Source organism: Silurus meridionalis, chromosome 12 (genome assembly GCF_014805685.1).
Source record: "Silurus meridionalis isolate SWU-2019-XX chromosome 12, ASM1480568v1, whole genome shotgun sequence".
Classification (NCBI taxonomy): domain Eukaryota; kingdom Metazoa; phylum Chordata; class Actinopteri; order Siluriformes; family Siluridae; genus Silurus; species Silurus meridionalis.
Genome location: NC_060895.1, coordinates 3,577,971 through 3,597,518, shown reverse-complemented (window position 1 = coordinate 3,597,518; position 19,548 = coordinate 3,577,971). Strand labels below are relative to the sequence as shown.

At 42.2% G+C, this 19,548-nt stretch overlaps 1 protein-coding gene across 1 annotated transcript; it reads right to left on the bottom strand.

The window, feature by feature from the left end:
- Positions 1-931: 931 nt before the first annotated feature.
- irs1 (insulin receptor substrate 1) lies at positions 932-19,508 on the bottom strand. Its single transcript, XM_046863262.1, has 2 exons — positions 15,538-19,508; positions 932-5,574 (listed from the first exon to the last, which is right to left on the bottom strand). The coding sequence occupies exons 1-2, from the start codon at positions 18,782-18,784 to the stop codon at positions 5,570-5,572; spliced, it is 3,252 nt and encodes a 1,083-aa protein (XP_046719218.1). The 5' UTR covers positions 18,785-19,508; the 3' UTR covers positions 932-5,569.
- Between the last annotated feature and the right edge of the window lie 40 nt (positions 19,509-19,548).

The window sequence follows — 19,548 nt, the reverse complement described above, 5'->3', positions numbered from 1 at the left end:
CTCCTGAGCATTTCAGCAAGGCCTTTAACCTTATCTGCTCAGTTGCATAAGTAAGTCACTCTAGATAAAGGTGTCTTATCAAATGAAAAAAATACACCCTATGCGCAAAGGTTTGTGGATACCTGACCGTAAGCTTCATATGCACCCTTTGATCATACCATTTCATTTTTAGTCCACATTTGCTGTTATAAGAACTCTTCTGGAAATATGTTCCACGAGATTTTGGAGCATGTTTGCGTGAATTTGTGTGCTTGGAGAATAAGGTAAAGTACTGTTGGCAGATCTTTCTCTCCAATCCATGTAAACCGTATCTAAATGGAGCTGGCTTTGTTTACAGGGTCACTGTCCTCCTGGAAGAAGTTTGGGTCTCCAAATTCAAGTTCCATTTGATTCAATTCACTTGTATTTGTAGAGAGCTTTGAACAATGGACATTGTCCCAAAGCAGCTTTAAAAAGATAAAGAGGTTATGAATTTATGAATGTATAAGTTGAGTGCCTGTGAGTTTGTTCCTTTAGTTTATCCTAAATAAATGAACTAGTGGCTACTATAGACGGGAAAAACTCCCTGACATTGTATGAGGAACCTTGTGAGGAACAAGGCTAAAAAGAGAACCTATCAACACAGAATGTCTATTCATTACAGGTCAATCACTGCGGAATTGTATTGTTTGGTAATGGGCACTTAAATAGGTGCTCAATGAAGAGTAAATGTCATGCTACTGAATCACTGAGTCCAAAGGCATCCTATACACTTGTGTGCCTCCAACTTTGGAGATTAACCACTTTTGGAAGTGGAAGTCAGGTGTCCCAATATGTTTGCTGAAAGAGTAAAACTAATTAGTGATCTAAGCTAACATGGACAATTTTTTTGACAAAATTTAAAGTGGTAAAAATAAAAAAATAAATAAAAAAACCAGAGGAATAAACAGCATTAAGAGACAAAGTTCTACTTTATTACATACAATTTCAAAAAAGTATAACAAGGAAGGTATACACGCCTCGCCTTAACGCTTGTTTAACCCATTTGTTAATTTCTTTAGAAGAACAAAAAGTACCCCAAGACAACAAGAAAAAAATATATATTTAGAACATTTGGCTTTTTCAGCATTTATTAGACCACACACTCTCAATGGTCCACTCATCAAACATGTGTTACTCTTTTTTTTTTTTTATATTTCTACAATACACTATATACAGTGGAAGACCGGTTCGGCTGAGCTTTTCACTTGGTTGTGAAGAGACATGAATGTTTCCCAGAGCAGGTTATATCAGTACTGGTTAGGTAAGTACCTTTTCTTTTTCTTTTTACAAGACTTGAAACTCCACCCTTAAAAAAAAATATATATATAGACAAACTATACGTTACGCAAAGAATTTGAAACAGAAGATATCGCCAAATCCCATGTCAACTGTACATCAAGGCACAAGGTGAAAAAAAAGACATTAAATACGCAAATTACAAGTGGCACATATTCGACTCAATAATTTACATTTGTTCTTGGTGTATTAATGTTTCTCCGATCAGCAGCAAGTGTGACACTTTGAGAATTTTTTTTTTGTTTTCTCTTAATTCTTGTAGACATTGAGAGCATGTCACAGGAAAAAAAATATTATGCAAAAATATAAGTAAGAAAAAAGAAATTCCCTCAAAATTAAAAACTTTAACGTAAATGAAAGAATATGTACTGGCTTCCGAGGTTTAACAGCAACGCACTGTAAATCGCAGACTGGTATTGCAATGAGGAAAAAAAGTACAGTGCATCCAGAAAGTATTCACAGCGCTTTACTTTTTCCACAGTTTGTGTTACCCCATAATGACAACGTGAACGAAGTTTGTTCTTGGCAAATGTACTAAAAATTAAAAACAGAAAAAAAAAAAAAAAAAAAATAATCACACGTACATAAGTATTCACAGCCTTTGCTATGACACTTAAAATTGAGTTTAGGTGCATCATGTTTCCACTATCCTTGAGATGGTTCTACAACTTGATTGGAGTCTACTTGTGGTACATTCAGTTAATTAGACACACAACTGTCTATAGAAGTTCCCACAGTTAACAGTTAATGTCAGATCACAAATCAAGCCATGAAGTCCAAAAAATTGTATGTAGACCTCCGAGGCAGGATTGTATTGAGGTGCAGATCTGGGGAAGGGAACAGAAACATTTCTGCAGTATTAAAGGTCCAAATAAACCCAGTGGCCTTAATCTTCTGTAAATGGAAAACAATAGTCAGGGAGGTGACCAAGAATGTGATAGTCTCTCTGAAAGAACTCCAGCATTTCTTTGTGGACCATCTCTGCAGCGCTCCAAGAATCAGGCCTGTATGGTAGAGTGGCCAGGCGGAAGCCACTCAGTAAAAGGCACATAACAGCCCACCTGAAGGGCTCTCGGACCATGAGAAACAAAGATTGAACTCTTTGGCATTAATTGCCAAGCATCATTGTCTGGAGGAAACTAGGCACTTTTTATCACCTGGCCAATACCATCCCTACAGTGAAGCATGATGGTGGCAGCATCATGCTGTGGGGATGTTTTTCAGCTGCAGGGAGACTGGTCAGAATCAAGAGAAGGATGAATGCAGCAATGTACAGATACATACTTGATGAAAACCTGCTCCAGACTGTCTGGACCTCAAACTGGGTCGATGGTTTATCTTTCAACAGGACAACGGACCCAAAGCACACAGCAAAGATAACAAAAAAAAGTGTCTACGGGATGACTCTGTGAATGTCCTTCAGTGGCCCAGGCAAAGACGAGAACCCGATTGAACCTCTCTGTAGAGATCTGAAAATGGCTGTGCACCGACGCTCCCCATCCAACTCGATGGAGCTTAAGAGGTACTGCGAAGAAGAATGGGAGAACCTGCCCAAAAATTGGTGTGCCAAGTTTGCAGCATCAAACTCAAAAAGACTTGCTTCAACAAAGAATCGAGCGAAGGCTGCAAATACTTATGTACATGTGATTTTATTTGTAATAAATTTGCAACGGTTTCAAACACACTCCTTTCACGTTGTCATTATGACGTATAGTTTGTCGAATTTCGGGGAAAATAATGAATTTAATCCATTTTGGAATAATGCTGTAACATAAAATGTGGAAAAAGTGAAGCGCTGTGAAAACTTTCCAGATGCGCTTTCCAGAAAATACCGTTTGTTCTATTGCTAAGTATCTAAATGGACTTAATTTTATATAAAAAATAGTTTTATATATAAAACGTAGTGCTCAACAAATGCTCCCGTAACCATTAGGTGACATTAAGCATTAGCTTGCTAACTGGTTCCTAACACCTTGGAATCCTGGTGTTCTTGCGCATTTTAAAATTTTGAGGTGGGCGTGTCCACGGAAAGTGGTGTGGGGCATTTTGTGGTCTACAGGTACATCCTGCAATCTTGCGAACCTTCGTACCAAATGCATTTTAAAAGCCTACAGGAAATCGACGGACCTGGCGGTAGTGCGGCGTAAACTTATAGGTGCCTAATTACACCTGGAAGCGTAAATCAATCATGAAGGATACAGCCTGCTGTTGAAAAAAGCTACAGGGTTGGTTTAGACGATACTAATAACTTTTTTGTGCGTTTGTATGAGGAGAAAATTGCAGATGGCCTTTTTTTGCGCCGATATGCCCTTGCGTCACCTAGCAGCGATGTTGTGCAGGTAGTTGTGGTTGCCGAGGGTCCTGAAAAATGTATAAACGTGAAACCTGAAGAGTTTCTGCTGTATCAAAAATAGTACCTAAAACAGTGGCTCCTTGGAGTAGTGTGAGAGCGTTAAAGAGCCGAAAACAATGACATACTTTGTAAGGAAAGAAAAAAAAACATGGAAAGTAGATGTAAAAAAAAAGAATAAAAGAAAAATAAAATAAATGGGTCACAGTGTGAAGGTTTGTTGGCAGTGTGTACGGTTTGTTGCGTCACAGTGCGTCAAGGGTAGACAAACCAGTAGACCAGGACACGATGATGTAACTACAGTTCACTAAATCCCACCGCCTGCATTGGCCGAAATGATATGACTAATTAAAAAAACGTCGGATTGTGTTGGACTTAGTGAAAGAAAATCAGTGATCTCAGTTACACATTGTAGCTTTGTACTTATCGAAAAGCTTTACTAGGCCAAGTGTAAAGGGGTTCTGACATTGGAATTTAGTACCAAGCATATACATGGGCCAGTTGATTTAGGGACGCCCACAAAACTCTATTGAAGGCAAAGCTCACAAAGCTACAAATAATAACAAAACAGCAAAAGACCCTCTCCAAATAATGCAGCTCAGGAAAATATGTTCTTTAAAATGGACTATTGAAATAAATAGCGACCCCATAACTCGAATGACCGCAATTGTATGACGACGTTGATTGGCTGAGATTGGTGTTATTTCATCTCGTAAAAAAGAAAAAAATTTAAATTATGCAAACTTGCATTTTTTTTTTCATGTATTTTTTTCTTGAATTCCTTGCATTTGATTATGATACATTTGTTGGGCTTACAAATGACTCGGTTAGAGGAAATATTCAAATAACTCATATAACTAGCTAGCATTACTAGCTAGGACACCTTAGCTACCCCTGGTTATTAGATTTGTCTACCCGTGAAGAATTAGGTATTTGAAATGCGGTATAAACCTGGTATAAAAACACAGCTGAAATAGCATGTAGGATAAAACTGTAAGAGTACCATCAACAATGTATATTAAAACACAGTTAGATGATGACGTACCTGGTTTTTCTAACACCTGTACCATCAGTGACATAAATACCATTAAATATGATTATAGGCATGAATAAAGAAAAGCACCCATGGAGCAAACATCGCGTACGGCTATTTACTGAAAGAAAAAAATAAAGAAGTCTGTACCACATCCCAAACACTATTTCGGCGTTGAACTGTGCTGTAGAAGATCTACAGGGTGAGGAGGTCTTAACACAGTGCTCTTCGATTCTTAAATCTGATGAACCAGATGTTTGACTCCATTAATACGAAACAAACGAAAGAAAATGTGCAGTTGTGTAACTTTACATCGTTGGTACAGTGATTTTCTTTTTGTCTCTAGACGTCCAAGGTTTCCAGGGAAGGAGTCTCCAGTTCAAGAACTGTACCGTCGATATGAACATGAAACCAGTGAAAATGTAACGTTGATCAGAGTGATGCTGATTAGAAGAGAGGAAAAAGGTGTTTATAGCTGCTACACTCTTTTTGCAGACAGTCCCCGTTAATAGAAACAGACACAAATTATGACAAATTCATTAATAAATTACAATCGCTATTTTTCGACAAGATGCTGTGGTAGAACAGGAATAAAACTATCTGGTCCTTGATCTGTACAATCCTTCTGAAATTTAATCGTGTGACTTGAGACCCTGAGGACTCCAGGTTTCATGTGAACTGTGGATTTGTGAGGACCAGCATTCTGGAAAGTTCCAAGTGTGCATTGGGAGGTCCAGGTTCTAGAGGGGTAGAAGCTGAGGTCTGGCTGGTCAGGCTGATGAAGCATCAGTGATTGCTGTATTTTGTTTTGGGTTTTTTTTAGAGATAGAAAAAGTGAGACCTGATGGGTAGTGAGATGTAGCTGCTGTTCATTCTGTGCAGGAAAAAAAAACAGAAAAAGGGAAGAGATATAAATTCTCAGTTAACACAAAACAATAAAATTACATTTTTTAAAAAAGCAAACAAAAAAAATTCAGTTTGAGTTCTTGTCGTGAACTGGTCCGTGTCCCCTAGTGAATCCACGGTGGTACTGCAAGGGGTCTGCTAATTAATGTTGAATCACAAATTTCTTTTTTGTTAAAAAATAAACATGGGTAAAAACCTAAAACATTAAAAAAAAATACAAATTATTGCATTAAAGTTCTATTAAACTTAAAGCTGATGTTCATGCAAATGTATAATAGTCCACCTGATGTAATGAAAAAATGTATGAAACTGCAAATCTATTAAAATAAAAACTGTAAACAGCTTAATAAATTGACATTCATTGTAAAATATATTTTTATGACGCATAAATCTTTTTAAAAGATTTTAAAATGTATTTAAAAAACAGACAGATGCATGTACATGTTTAAACATAATATAACAAGCATAATATGATTGGTTTCTTTTAATATCAGTGGTTATGTTTGATACATTTTGTTTCAAGGGGTCCCTGCCCCATGTCTCTATTGTGTAAGGGGTCCTTGATCGGAAACACTTGAAAGGCCCCTAGTCTAGAGGTTGCAAGCAAACACACACCTAATATTAAAAACAAAACTTCGCCCTAGTCATCTGTTTGAGAGCCAAGAGAGCTAAACTGCCTGTGTTACCTGAATTGGAAACACAATGTCTCCTCCCTCTCAGTCAGCGCGACAGTAGCCAATCAGCTGTGAACTCAAACATGACCTTGAAACCCTGACGTCATCTCGTAATCTTTCCTAATTACAACAAGCTAATAGGCAAAAGACTATTAGCCAAGGGCTTTTAAAATAATGTAGACAAAGAAAAAAAGAAAACTCGCACCATCAGTGTGTATTCTAAAATGTTTTGTTGTTTACTAGGAACATATGTATTCCTGCTAATTCGTGTTGAACAACCATAGCCTGGTTATTTTTTTTCCAAATACATATATTTTCTCTTCAAATGACCAGTTTTTACCTAAGATTCCTGATCCTGGATGACATCAGTGGTCTTTTGTTTCAAGGTTTAACTGGGGCAGAGTTCTGAGATGCTTATCCGTTGACCAACATTGTAAAGGACGCTTACTGATTTTTTTTTTTAAATCGTTACCAAAATGTTAGGTTGCGCCCTGCAATAAGCATCGTTTTAGTCTTCGTGCTCCGATAAAGAGTTCACGTAAGAACAAAAACAACCTGCAAGTTGTGTCTTGGGCATCAAATAAACTTGGCTAAGTGTTGCAAAGTGCGCAAATAGATTTGTGAAGAGGAAAAAAATAAGCCAGCAACAGGATAGAAAGAGTAGATCAACCCTCGCAGTAACAAACAGGATGTATGTGCTTGTTTAGTTCATGTAGGCTGGATGACATGAATTCAACAAATCCACCTCCGATGACAGAGACTTGGCTTGGCTTGTTATCGCTGAGCGCAGCGGTGTTGACGGCAGGTATTAGCATGAAAGTTAAAGCTAAGGAACATGATCTGTTTGAGCCAAGTGTAGAAATGAGTTGTTGAGAAAACAGGACAAGCTGAAGGACTAAAGTGCCGCCGAATCACTCTGTTCTAGACAGACATGAATTCTCAATGGTGCTAATGCTAACGGTCCCCGAGTTACGATTATCGACTTACGATTTTCTGATCTAACGATGATAGCGATACGACAAAATCGTAAAAAAATTTAAAAAAACAAAGCAGCGATGCTCCACCCTCCATTCGTACACCAGCGCTTTTTCACGCGTCCCCTGCTACATACCTCTATAGTGTATAGTTTATACAGTAATATAAATTGCTTTGTTTTGCTAAATTATCTATTGTAATTTGTTAAATTAAACTAATTACAGTACACAACCCCATTCTGATCACCATTCTTTAAGACTCCAGGGTAGGCTCAGCCATGTCTCGACTTAAATATTTTACGATGTGGACATCAAATGCATCTCCATTGTAAGTTGGGGACTACCTGTGTCAGGGGGTGGTCAAAGATCTTTGGTTGGGGGTGATGCAGGACTACTTGAATCAAAGTTAATATAAACCAAGAAGGTTAATACGGGTAAAATGCAATCTGTTAGCGTTGGTTTACTCCTTCGGGTGCCACTCCGTCTGATCGTCGATGAAATGGATACCTAGAGCGGATGCAAATCTCTCTCAAACTGCAGGAAAAGCAAGACTAACAGAGTACCTGTAAAAGGGTTGCACTTGCAACATGAAGCACTACAGCAAATCCGAGGGAGGGAGGTATATGGGGGCCCATGGTGGTGGTGGTGGTAGTGATGGCGGTATCATTACTGATCATTAGGGCCTAAAAGGGGGTTCATCCTCCTTTGTTTATCCTGGCGTAAGTACAGCTGCAGTGGGCCAAGCCTCGTCTCCGAGAATGAGAAGGATGAAAACAAGCTAGACAGCACGTTTCTGCAAGAACGATATCATGAGGGCTTTAACAATAGCTGCGTTTCCGTTAAGGGTGGAACTTTACACGAAAACAAAAAATCCAAGTGAATTTTACAAGGTTGTTTGTCATCGGTTTGCCAGCAAACCTAACTTGAGTAACATCGATTAAATACATGATTTCCTAGATAGACAAGGACCCTGTGCAGCCATTTTGTATTCTATCCCGATAAAGTTTATAATGAAGCACTTCATGTTTGCAACCTTGGCAAAAAGCCGACTGCCAAGTTGAATGCAGGGAGTACGCTGGGGAGTTACATGTTACAGAGTTGTAATATACTGCTGTTTCATTGTACACTATATGGTCCACTGCAAGTGGAAACCTGAGTACTCAGCATCCCACTGCAAAACTGTTGGCTGTTCCCGCTCCACCTTTCAGGGAAGGCTTTCAAGTACATTTCGGAGCATGGTTGTGGGAACATACCCATTGCCCAATGCCTACTTGCCAAGAGCTCAATAAGAATATTCCAGCTCCAGTTTATGCCAATGTTCTTCTGTGGGGTTGAGGTCAGGGCCCTCAGCAGGACATTTGAGTTCTTCCACTTTATAGGTGTTTTTATGGACCTCACTTTTTGCGGAGGTAGGTGGCACATAGAGGTCAATCACATGATTAAAACCATTTAAGTCCTCGCATATGGTTTTTGCTAATTTTAAAATGTTTTTAATAATATTCCTTCATTTTTGCTCTTTTGATGCTTTCATTGGCCGGAAGACAGCGGTGGAACGAACTACCCGCCCACCCCAGCTCGAAGCATGGAGGGAGCAAAATTGAGTGAAGAGGACTTGGCCTAATCTGAGAGCCAGAGAAGTAGCGGTTTGCAGTGAAACCTCATCTATAAATACAGCGACATAACGAGGCACCCTCGGTGCGGAAAAACATGAAAGTCTACCTCACATCCTCGAGGCGAGCGCTTTTATAGTTGCCACCGTCTTAGAGGCACCCTCGTCTTTACTTAGAAAACCAGCGAGCTGAAGGAAATTGCAGAGGGCAAAATTAAAAGCTGCCGCTCTGGGCAAACACATGGCGAGGGAAGAGAAACGCCGTTCGGAAAACACGGCTCCGCCTCCAAAAGCACACGGAATGGGACGACCTAAACAAGGCGGCTGGGATTCTCGGAAGGGCCTCTTTGAACGCACGGAGGACCATTAATTACGTTTCTCGAACACCTTTATTGTGCGAGTTTTTTTTTTTTTACAGTTTTCAGGAAAACGATTTTTCAGTTTCAGGAATGGAGACAATCGGCTATAATCTGCGGATTTACTGGTTTTGAAATATGGCGGGAAATGGCTTAGCTATTATAAGTGCAATAGGAAGTTTTTGTCCCAGAAATAGCCGGAATAACTCACGAAGATTTCCAGGCTCGAGTGGAGAAATCCATAGACCTTCTGATGATGCTTCCTTGCAAAAAAAACCTAAACAAAAAAACTGCACGGGACTCTTTCAGAATCTTGTATTTGACTTATTAAAGCATTGAAACAGTTGCTCTGCCAACCAAATTGTGTCAAGACCACAAATAAAGTATCCGCTGATGGGTTTAGCAATCCATGCGAATTATTCCACACCTTGGACATTCGCTTTGTTGCTGCCGAGATTTAGCCTCCCTTGGGGTATTTGAAAGAAAAAAAAATAAAATACCAACCAACGCGGCAAGCTAATGTAGTAGCGTATGCTCCGCCTTTCTGCTCGCTAACCGGCACTCGTCCACGCACCTGCTACCCCATACATATACACTGTATATTTTATATAGTCTTACAAACTGCTATTTTTGTAATTTATGTACCGTAATTTGTTCCATTATTAACAAATTACAGTATACTACCTCATACTGATGGCCATTCCTTAAGACTCCTAAGTAGGCTAGGCCATGTCTTGTGCTTTAGAACCCAACCACCTACTGCACTACACACATGGGCAGACACAATGTACTGGTGTACGGTAGCAAGCGTTTCACCATGTAAACAGGTCGCAGAAGGTCGTCCCGAGCATGCAGATAGGTGACACAAAGGTCCTTAATTGCGTTAAACGTATCGAGAGCTAATCACTTGCAATACTAGGACAGAACTCGGTATGATGCGGTAGAGGATAACATTTCCCTGACTCTGTACTCAGGCACTCATTGGCTAAATCGTTCACCATATGTGATAAGATCGTGTTGCATTAACGGGCACCGAGTGATGGCTCAGCGGCGAGTTAGCTAGTAAATGAAACGGCGCAGGTCGAGGATTTACGAGGGGGAAGTAGTTCCATGCGCTTGTCCGAGAGGGTGCGGAAGACCACACAGTTTTGGGGAGTGAAATTTCCTTACTTGTAGACGCTGTAACAGTTACTGCCTCTTTATAGGTTGTAACTCCTTATAAGGGCACATAAGAGGGGAGGTACTCGTCCGGTAAGAGCTCAATGAACTAACGTCATTCAGTCAAGCATGTATGCAGCGCACACACACACACACACACAGACACAGCCAGCCAATGCTTGGGGTCGCGTATGAAGACAATTTTAGCTTGATCACACACACACACACACACACACACACACACACACACACACACACTCGTACACGCTCGGTGGGGGATACGGTTACAGATGTGTGACCAGTGTGTGCGCTCACTGACGTCAAAACACAGGTCATATTCACACACGGAGAACATTTCGGGCTCCAGAAAAAACACACACATGCACTCCCTCTAAATCTATAACCTGATCGTGTGGAGTAGCCTTTGCGAACTTGAACACCCCCCCAACCAAACACACACACACACACTTGTGTAAACCAGGGAGCATTTCTGATTGCAAACACTGACACGTAAAAACTGAGCACAGGAGGAATCCATAAAGGACTTCCTAAAAATCTGAGGGGAAAAAAATCGTGCACACACACACACACACACAAATGCAAATCAGATGTAAAAGCAATCAGAATAAAAAATAAAAAAAACTTTAAAAAGGACACCTTATTTTGGAAGCTTGTGAAAAAAAGCCTCACTATTAGTGTGTGTGTGTGTGTGTGTGTGTGTGTGTGTGTGTGTGTGTGTGTGTGTGTGTGTGTGTGTATAGTGGGAGACCCTGTGTGCCAAATACCATTCCCTTTAGCAAAGGAAAAACTTCCATCTACCCCCACCACACACACGGTCTCGGTCACACACACACACACCAGATGTTTAGCCTACTTCAGCAAGTTGAGACAGATACACACACACACACACACACTTTTCCTCTCATCTGCTCTTCAAATAATACAATACAGACACACAACACACATTGAGATGAACACGCAGACAACACAGAGAACCTGAGGTGAACAAGTAACACACACACACACACACAGGTCAGCGTTGTACACTTCGCACAAAAAGACAAAGTGCTGAACACACAGGAGCGCAATGCCGTGTGTTGGCGGGAGAAAAAAAAAAGCGAGTGAAGTGGCGCAGACATGCCTGAGCGAACGCACTTGACAAAGTTTCCATTGCTGCTGTGACCTCAATGAATCGAAGACTTAGGTGTGCGTGCACACACACACACACACACACACACACACACACACACACACACACACACAGCCTACTTTCCCAGCTTTTTTCCTTCTTACTTACAGAATACTAAGTGTATGTATGTGTGTGTGTGTGTGTGTGTGTGTATATATATGTATATATGTACACACACACACACACACACACACACACACACACACACACACACACACACACACATATATATATATATATACACACACGCATGTTAATTTAATTAAAGTGGGATTAATGCAGCAGGCATTTCTGAGACCATTTGTATAAAAGATGCGAAATTAAAACATTCAACACAACGCACGCTTATTCAGGTCCTTTCTTTAATCAGATATAAAATACGTAAATAAATAAACTCCACCCAAAAATACATTTAAATCACCTTACATTTGTTTTACTGATGCGCCTAAAGCTCAAATCAAGCACCAGAACCTGCAATTAAAACCGTCCGTGTGGAAACATGGCAAAAGTTCTGTTCCGTGTCCTGATGATTTCCGTCATTTACAACACCATAATTACCTTCAAACATTTACTAGAATATTTTATCTTTATGCTCTATGTTGGGAGAAAGAGGGAACAATACAAGGGGTGAGAAAACGTAGAGACTGTGAAGAAGATTAAAAGAGATAGAAAAAGAGAAAGGCGGAAGGAAGTGTATGAGTGAGAGAGAGGAATAAGTGTAAATGGGAAAAGTATAAAAAAGTGATAAAAAAAGGACAACGTGAGTTCTGATGGACAGAATGAAAATGAGAGGAAGACAGAAAGAGGTGTGTCGGTGTGAGTAAGAGTTATTGGGGGAAAAAAAAGGAAAGGGAATGGAAATGTTGAAAGAAAAGCAAAAAGGCCCGACAAGCAGCAGGAGTATTAGACAAGGAAAGAGACAGACAGACAGAGAGAGAGAGAGAGAGAGAGAGAACAAGAAAGACAAAAGGTGTGTGTGTGTGTGTGTGTGTGTGTGTGTGTGTGTGTGTGTGTGTGAGTGAGTGAGAGAGAGAGAGAGAGAGAGAGAGAGAGAGAGAGAGAGAGAAAGAAAAAGAAAAAGATCAAAGAGAAATAAGAAAGAACAAGTGATAGAAAGAAAAAGAGAAAGAAGCAGCAAGACTGTGACAGAAAGAGAGACGGGAAAATTGAGAAAAATAGGAATGAGAAAACAGAAAGAGGTGGGTGAGAAAAGAGCGAAGAGAGCATGGAATAAAGAAAGTAAAGAAAAGAGTAAAATGACAACAATGGAAAGAAAAAGCGAGACAGACTGTCAGAACGATGCACACAGAGCAAGAAGGAGGTGAGATAAGTTGAGGTGAGGACTTTGTGGTGGCGAGGAATGAGCAGTGGGCTCTGAAGAACTTCACCAGACCAGTGGAGCGGGGTGGAACGAGTGGAAGCTCAGGGCTGAGTACGCACTCGGTATGAGTCTTCTCAGTAAGTGAAATATAAGATACAACTGGGACTTGAGTTGAGTTGAATAATATTTTATAACTGCATGTCCTGAACGTACAGTTACGTTATAATCACACTAATTTAAAGCACCATCTGTTTACCTTTGCAAAGAGCAAAAGGGGAATCCTAATCAAACGTTTAAGCGGATATTTAAAAGCCTGTGCACACACGCCAACGCCAAACAAACGCTTCGAAAGCACACGGATATAAACCAGAAATCTGAATTTGCCCAATCTATTGTCTGATCTTTAACAAATAAACAGTCCAGCCAAGACTCCACTAACCAGCAAAAAACCTCTATATTCAAATCTATCCCCCTAGCATGCTTGGTTCATTGATCACCCTAACTCTTCCTTCCTAAGATGGCCTGGACTGGGCGGAGCCTCAGGTTGTCTCATCTTGATCCGGCCCACTGGAGAACCCGGTCACCCCAACCAACCAATCGGTGCGTGGCCCCGAGTCGCACCCAGCGACTTGCTCTTGCGGCCCCCTTAACATGCTGCGACATAAAAGCGAACGCTGCGGCCACGGTGTAACCATGGAGACTGGCGCCGAGGGCAACCAGCTGCAGTGTAGCCCGCACCTATAATTTGAGTCAAAATATTCAAATACACACACACACCAAAAAGAATTTAAAAACAACCATTTCCATAAGCACACGTGCACCACTACAACCACGAAAGTGTGTGGGAAAGAGTAAAGGTAAAATGATACTTGGAAAGGGGTGGGATGCTAACTCATCTCACCCTGACCTGGCCCACCAAAGAACTCTTTCACCTCAGAAAGAGAGAGAGAGTGAGTGAGAGAGAGCAAAGGCGTTTGAGCTGCATGAGAAGCACATCGGGTTCAGTGGAGCTGTGTAACAAACACCTCTCAGCTCCTGTCGCTGCTGTGGCCTCACAGAGGCAGGGGGTCCGTAAAGGGTTCACACGAACAGAGCATTCACACACACTCAGATACACAGAGCTTTCACACACACAAATCCACCCACCCACCAATCCACACACCCACCCACAGAGTCATAAGTAACACCACCCGGGCGTCTGCTCATCGTTCAATCGCTCAACAAAGCAATTTGACAAACAATACAATAACGAGCAGAACGGCAAACTCAAAGCCACTCTCTAACCATTTACCTGTCCCTCAATAGGCTAACGACATCGTTCGCGCTGAGGAAAAGTCCTCATTAATATGCATGTTTGGAAAATTATATGATAGAGACGCTCCCCACTTTTACGTACTTTCGAACAAACCTGTCCTCAAAGTGAAATTTGTTCGGTGTCGGAAAAATTCAAAACGGAAAAAATGCCACCGCGAGCTGGTCGTCGACCGTAACAAGTCTACATGATGCGCACTGGACTCGGGTCCAAATTATATTTTTTATTAGTTTACATTTTTTATTTTAATTTATTACTTAATACAAAATATTGTACACAGTATTTAAATTATTTCGATTTGTTTCAGTAAATACAAATATATTTTTTTAAATATTATTTATAGCTCTTACATCATTAGGAGAAAAGCGTAGTCAATAACGAACACAGTAACAGCTTACGAACAAATTCATGATACGGACGGTCGTTCGGAACGTAACTCGTTCATAAGGTGAGAAGCGTAGCGTCTGTATACTGGACCAAGAATTATTAGATTCAAAGTAACCTTGACTTACAGGAAAAAACTCTACCCTAAAGCATTAAAAATATGTAAAATCTTAATTATTAGCATCTATACGATGCAGTTGCACCAAGTTCAAGTACATCAGAGACGGGGCTTGTTTAGTAAATGATCCATAAATGGCTAATGTGTAATGATGATGATGGTGGTATTAGCATAAAATTTTTAATTCTAAAAGCCAATCTATTTGAGGTGCGAAAGATGAGAAAGACAAAAACGTTGTAGTCAGAATCATGGCATGCAAGCAACGAAGTTATGGGTGGGGGGAAAACTAAAGAAGTCATTATACTCGTTATACATTAACTCGTTCGGTGTGGAGTATTTTCTTCATGCACATATTTCTAAGTGTAAAGAGAAAAAATTATTCACACAGAGCCGAGCTCTGATATTAATCTTCTGCTATATGAATACAACTAAATCAACATTTATTGCTGAGTCACTCATTGCTGAGTCACCGAGGACCAACTCCAGCTCTAAGAAGCACAATACAGATAAGGCTATACGGGTCAGAGTGTTCGAGCAAGTCCAGTTCACGGCACTCTGTTTACAGAAACAGCAGTCTTCATTTGTCTGTCACAGTGTGGACACCTGGGGTGTAGTTACAACCCTCCGAAGTTTTAGCGAAGGGATTTTCCGCTGAAAGCTCAAACTGTGTGATTGGGAGCTGTTTTATAAACAGCATGACATGCACATTCCTTACTGAATGCAGTGACAAGATCTTTCACACTCACTTTTTCCACACAAACATGCTCAGGGACAAATTCAGTGTCTGAGCGCTACAATCTAAACGTGACTGAGCATGCATGTTGTTTGAGGCTTACCTTCTCTGTAAGTGAGGTTTCCTCTGGGGTCATCTGCTTTCTGAAAGGTTATACTGGCATAGGCTCTCGGTTCCTCCGCTGCCTCTGCAACCCCGTGATCCACCTGCCGTGTCTGGAAGCTCGAGCTCCAATCCGGGACGTGCGGCTCTCGGTTCTGAGCCAGATCCAAGTCGATGTAGTTCAGGCCGATTTGGTTCTGAGGGTCAATGGCGGATGCTGTGCCAGCAGCAGCAGGAGGAGCGGAGGGCGTGGAAGTCTCAATGGGCTTAAGCCAAACGTTCTCAAATGAAGCAGAACTGTGGCGTTTGACATCTGACTGAAAGCCTGTGGTTGTGCTTACTGTCCCTTTGGTTGTTGTGGAGGCAAACGTTTCTGAGCTGTGTCGTCTCCTTCCTTGAGGATCAACCCGGATCACTTTGGCACCCTGGTTTCTTGGAGGAGTCGGGTTTACTCGAGAGAAACCACAGAAATCTGTCAAAGGGCCAATAAGCACAGACCTTTCTGGGGCTGCACCTAATGTTGAGATGTTATCATTGTGGGACTCTGAACAAAGTGGGTCCTGTAACAAAGTGTTTATAAGAATACTTTGGGAATCAGGATAGGCTGTGGAGTAAGAGCCCAGTTGCATACTCATGTAGTCACGTTCAGGGATACTTTTGCATGGCAGGAGATGCGAAGAGGGCAAGTTTTCAGAAGAACCAACAATGGCGTAGTCAGGGGAATTGGACTTCGGCTTTTCAGACTGTGAAAGCAAGTTTTGTGACCCTAGCTGCATATTCATGTAGTCCGAAGGAGGAGGCTCTGAATGTATTTCACCTCCATTACCAGCAAACACGGGTGAAAACAGTGATGCTAAGCTCGCCGAAAATGCTTTGTCATTAAACTCAATGTTTACATACTCTCCTGGGCTTTTGGGCTCACCTGGGAAAGGGTTTTCACGCATACGTGGAAGAGTGCTAGCTCTGTTCGCATCCAACGATAGCCTTGTCGGTCGAACCAGTCTAGAGTTGACCTCTGACCTTTTGGGCCTCACGGAAGGTTGCTGTGTACTACACTGACCACCCAAACTGTCACTGCTCGCCGACGATGAGGAAGAGTCGGCACAAACCAAGCGACCGCTGCCAAGCGATATCCGCAGAGGGCTCTGGTCCTGCTTCCTGTTGGCATGTTTGAAAGAACGAGGCAGAGAGTAGTAAGCATGTGTTGGCCTGGACAGCTCGTCCACAGGGTTAAAATAGCAGTCTGGTGGGGTGCCAGTGGTTGAGCCGCTAGCAGGAGACATGTTTATATAGTCTCCACATGAGGACACTTTTCCTTCTGTGCTCTCAATGGACAGCGTGGGGTTCATGCCATTGGTCCAGATCTTTCTATAGTTTGCAGAAAGATCCGGCGAACAGCTACCGCTAGGTGACATCATCATGTAGCCACTCGAGTCCACTCGTGTGTGCTGCCGTGGATTGATAATCTGTTGTGGGGCTGAAATGCTTTTTGGACTCATGGGCATGTAGTCTCCACTGTTTCCTGTTACCACTGCAGAAGCTACACCTGGTGACATTGGCATGTACCCATCATCCTTGTGACTAGACTTGCTACCTCCTTCTGCTGTTGGTATATCCAAGCATTCTTCAGGATATGAATTTGTGGACAGGTTCTGATATATTAACGGCGATGACGATGATGCAGAACGACTGCGATTATCTGCTGGCGTCATAACTGTGTATTCATCTAAAGATGCAGCAGATGACTGTGAAGGTGCTGTTTGGTGGCTTGAGGTTGGAGGTGATAGGGTGCCTGAGGAATGAGTTCTTTTCCTGAAACACTTTTCCAAATCTGGCTCATCCATATGAGACGGCGTTCCTCTGGACTGACTTCCAGTACTAGTTAGTGAACCAGACCTGGTCATGCATATATAGTTATTCAATTCCTCCTCCTTGGCAGGAGGGGTATGTCCAAGTGAGTCAGGAGTCACGCTGCGGAACGAGCTTCGGAAATCGCATGGACTGGAACCGTATTCATCAGAGGAGATGAAGCCTCCATCACTGGGCGAACCTGATATCGAGGCACTGGAGCGTCGGGGGAAAAGACTATCTGAAGTCGAACCATGTCCACTAGTGCTACTAGAGGACAGACTTACAGGACTGATAGCTGATGGGGAGCATCGTGATGATGGTGTGGGGATAGACCTGCTATGGTTTAGCGGTGGATGCAGTCTGGATCTGCCCCTGTGCCTTTGGGACTGTGGCCTAGCAGATCTTGGACTACTGGGGCTCCCGTCTACAGATGCCGGTCGAGACATAGTTCCTTCTCCGTCACTAGAAGCCCTTACTCTGAATGAATGGCTATGTCTGCCGGGGCCGGCTGGAGACGTCGCAGTCACACTTTCTGCCCTCCAACGCCTTCCCAGCCCCACCTGACTTGGAGGAGGATTGTTGTGATGATGCCTCGTCCTCAGTGGCACGGAAATGGGGTTGGAGCATATGGACGATGACTGGCTTTTGCTACGGGGCCGAAACTCTTCGCTCATGGCTTTCATTGCCTCCAAGATCGTCTCATGCATATTCTGCGCCACAACAGAGTCATCAACTTGCATCCAAAACTCACCAGGCCCAGTCACCGCAGACCTCCCGACCTCGATGAAAAAGAAGTTTTCGGAGTGACCACACCTCCGGATGTTCATCAACTGCAAAACGACTGCCGCAGCGTCAGAATTTAGTTTCACAAAACCTAATGTCTTGTTTGTGAGACACAGTCTATAAACTCCTATCAGATTTTTGGTCTGTCCGAGTCCCTTTGGTTTCAGTATTACTTGCCATACATCCTTGAAAGCTGGCCCAGGCGTATTCTCGCCGTAATTCTCATCCCCTGCGTCGTTGGTTTTAGCACTCTCGTGGACCTTCCCTCGGTTGTGGAGGTCAACTAGGGCTTGATACCATGCATCCTGCTCCAGCTCGTTGTCTGCCGCCACAGCAAAATATTCGTCCTTGGTGTAAAGGGCGACGAGGTATTTGTTTTTGGAATCCGCCCTTTTGTTAATATTGAAGCAACTCTCGAGTGGGATTGACCTTTTCGGAGCCCCGGACTTGTGTCTCAATTTTTTTTCATTCTCGTAGTACTCCAACCTGGAGGGCCCGGTATCACTTGCCGCTCGCAGAACAAAAAACCTTTTGTGCATGCTTTTGGGTTTCCTTAAATAACCCACCTTTCTCACATCCGAAAAACAAGCCTTCTCTGTAGACGGACTGGCCATTTTATCAGACTGGAGAAAAAAAATTCTATGCAAAAATTGATATTTTTTTTAATATTTAAAGAGGAAAAAGTTTATTTCCATTGAGCAAAAAAAATAAATAAATGCTGCTTGCACTTTAAAGTTCTTCTTCAAAAGGGTAATCTAGCTCAGCAGCTCGTGCCAAAACACACACTCCAAAAACTCTCCGAGGTCCATTCTTTAGCAATGCTGTGTCTTTTTTCAATCCAGAATAAAGTTAAAGAACCCATTCTTGGTTTTATACCTTAGATAAAAGTACCAAAGGGAAAAAAACAAGCTTGGAAGAAAAAAAATAATCAAAAAGAAGAAGAGGAAAAACGTGTCCTTTTAATCCAGAGTTCCGTGAGCACTATGAAAACAGGCACCGTCATTAATCCAGACACACAGACATGGAAAAGGGACAGAGACGCGCGCGAGACAGTCCTATCCCGCACGCGTGCACAAATCCGACACGCACAAACTCAGTCCATGTTGTCGCGTATCCGAGTCCCGTTTCAGCAGCTCCGATAGACAAAAAAATAATAAATATATGTATAAAAATAGATATAAATCCCCCGCTTTCGGCACGCACGCATGCACACCGACGCGCACGCATGCACACGCACGGCAGCAACAAAACAACAACAAAAAAACAACAACCCCAGCGCGTGCTCGTATCCCCGCAGCACGAGGACGAAAAAAAATCCCTGTCCTGCTCTGGGCAGCGGTGACCACGTGACACGCCGAGCCGATGCGTGGCCAGATGA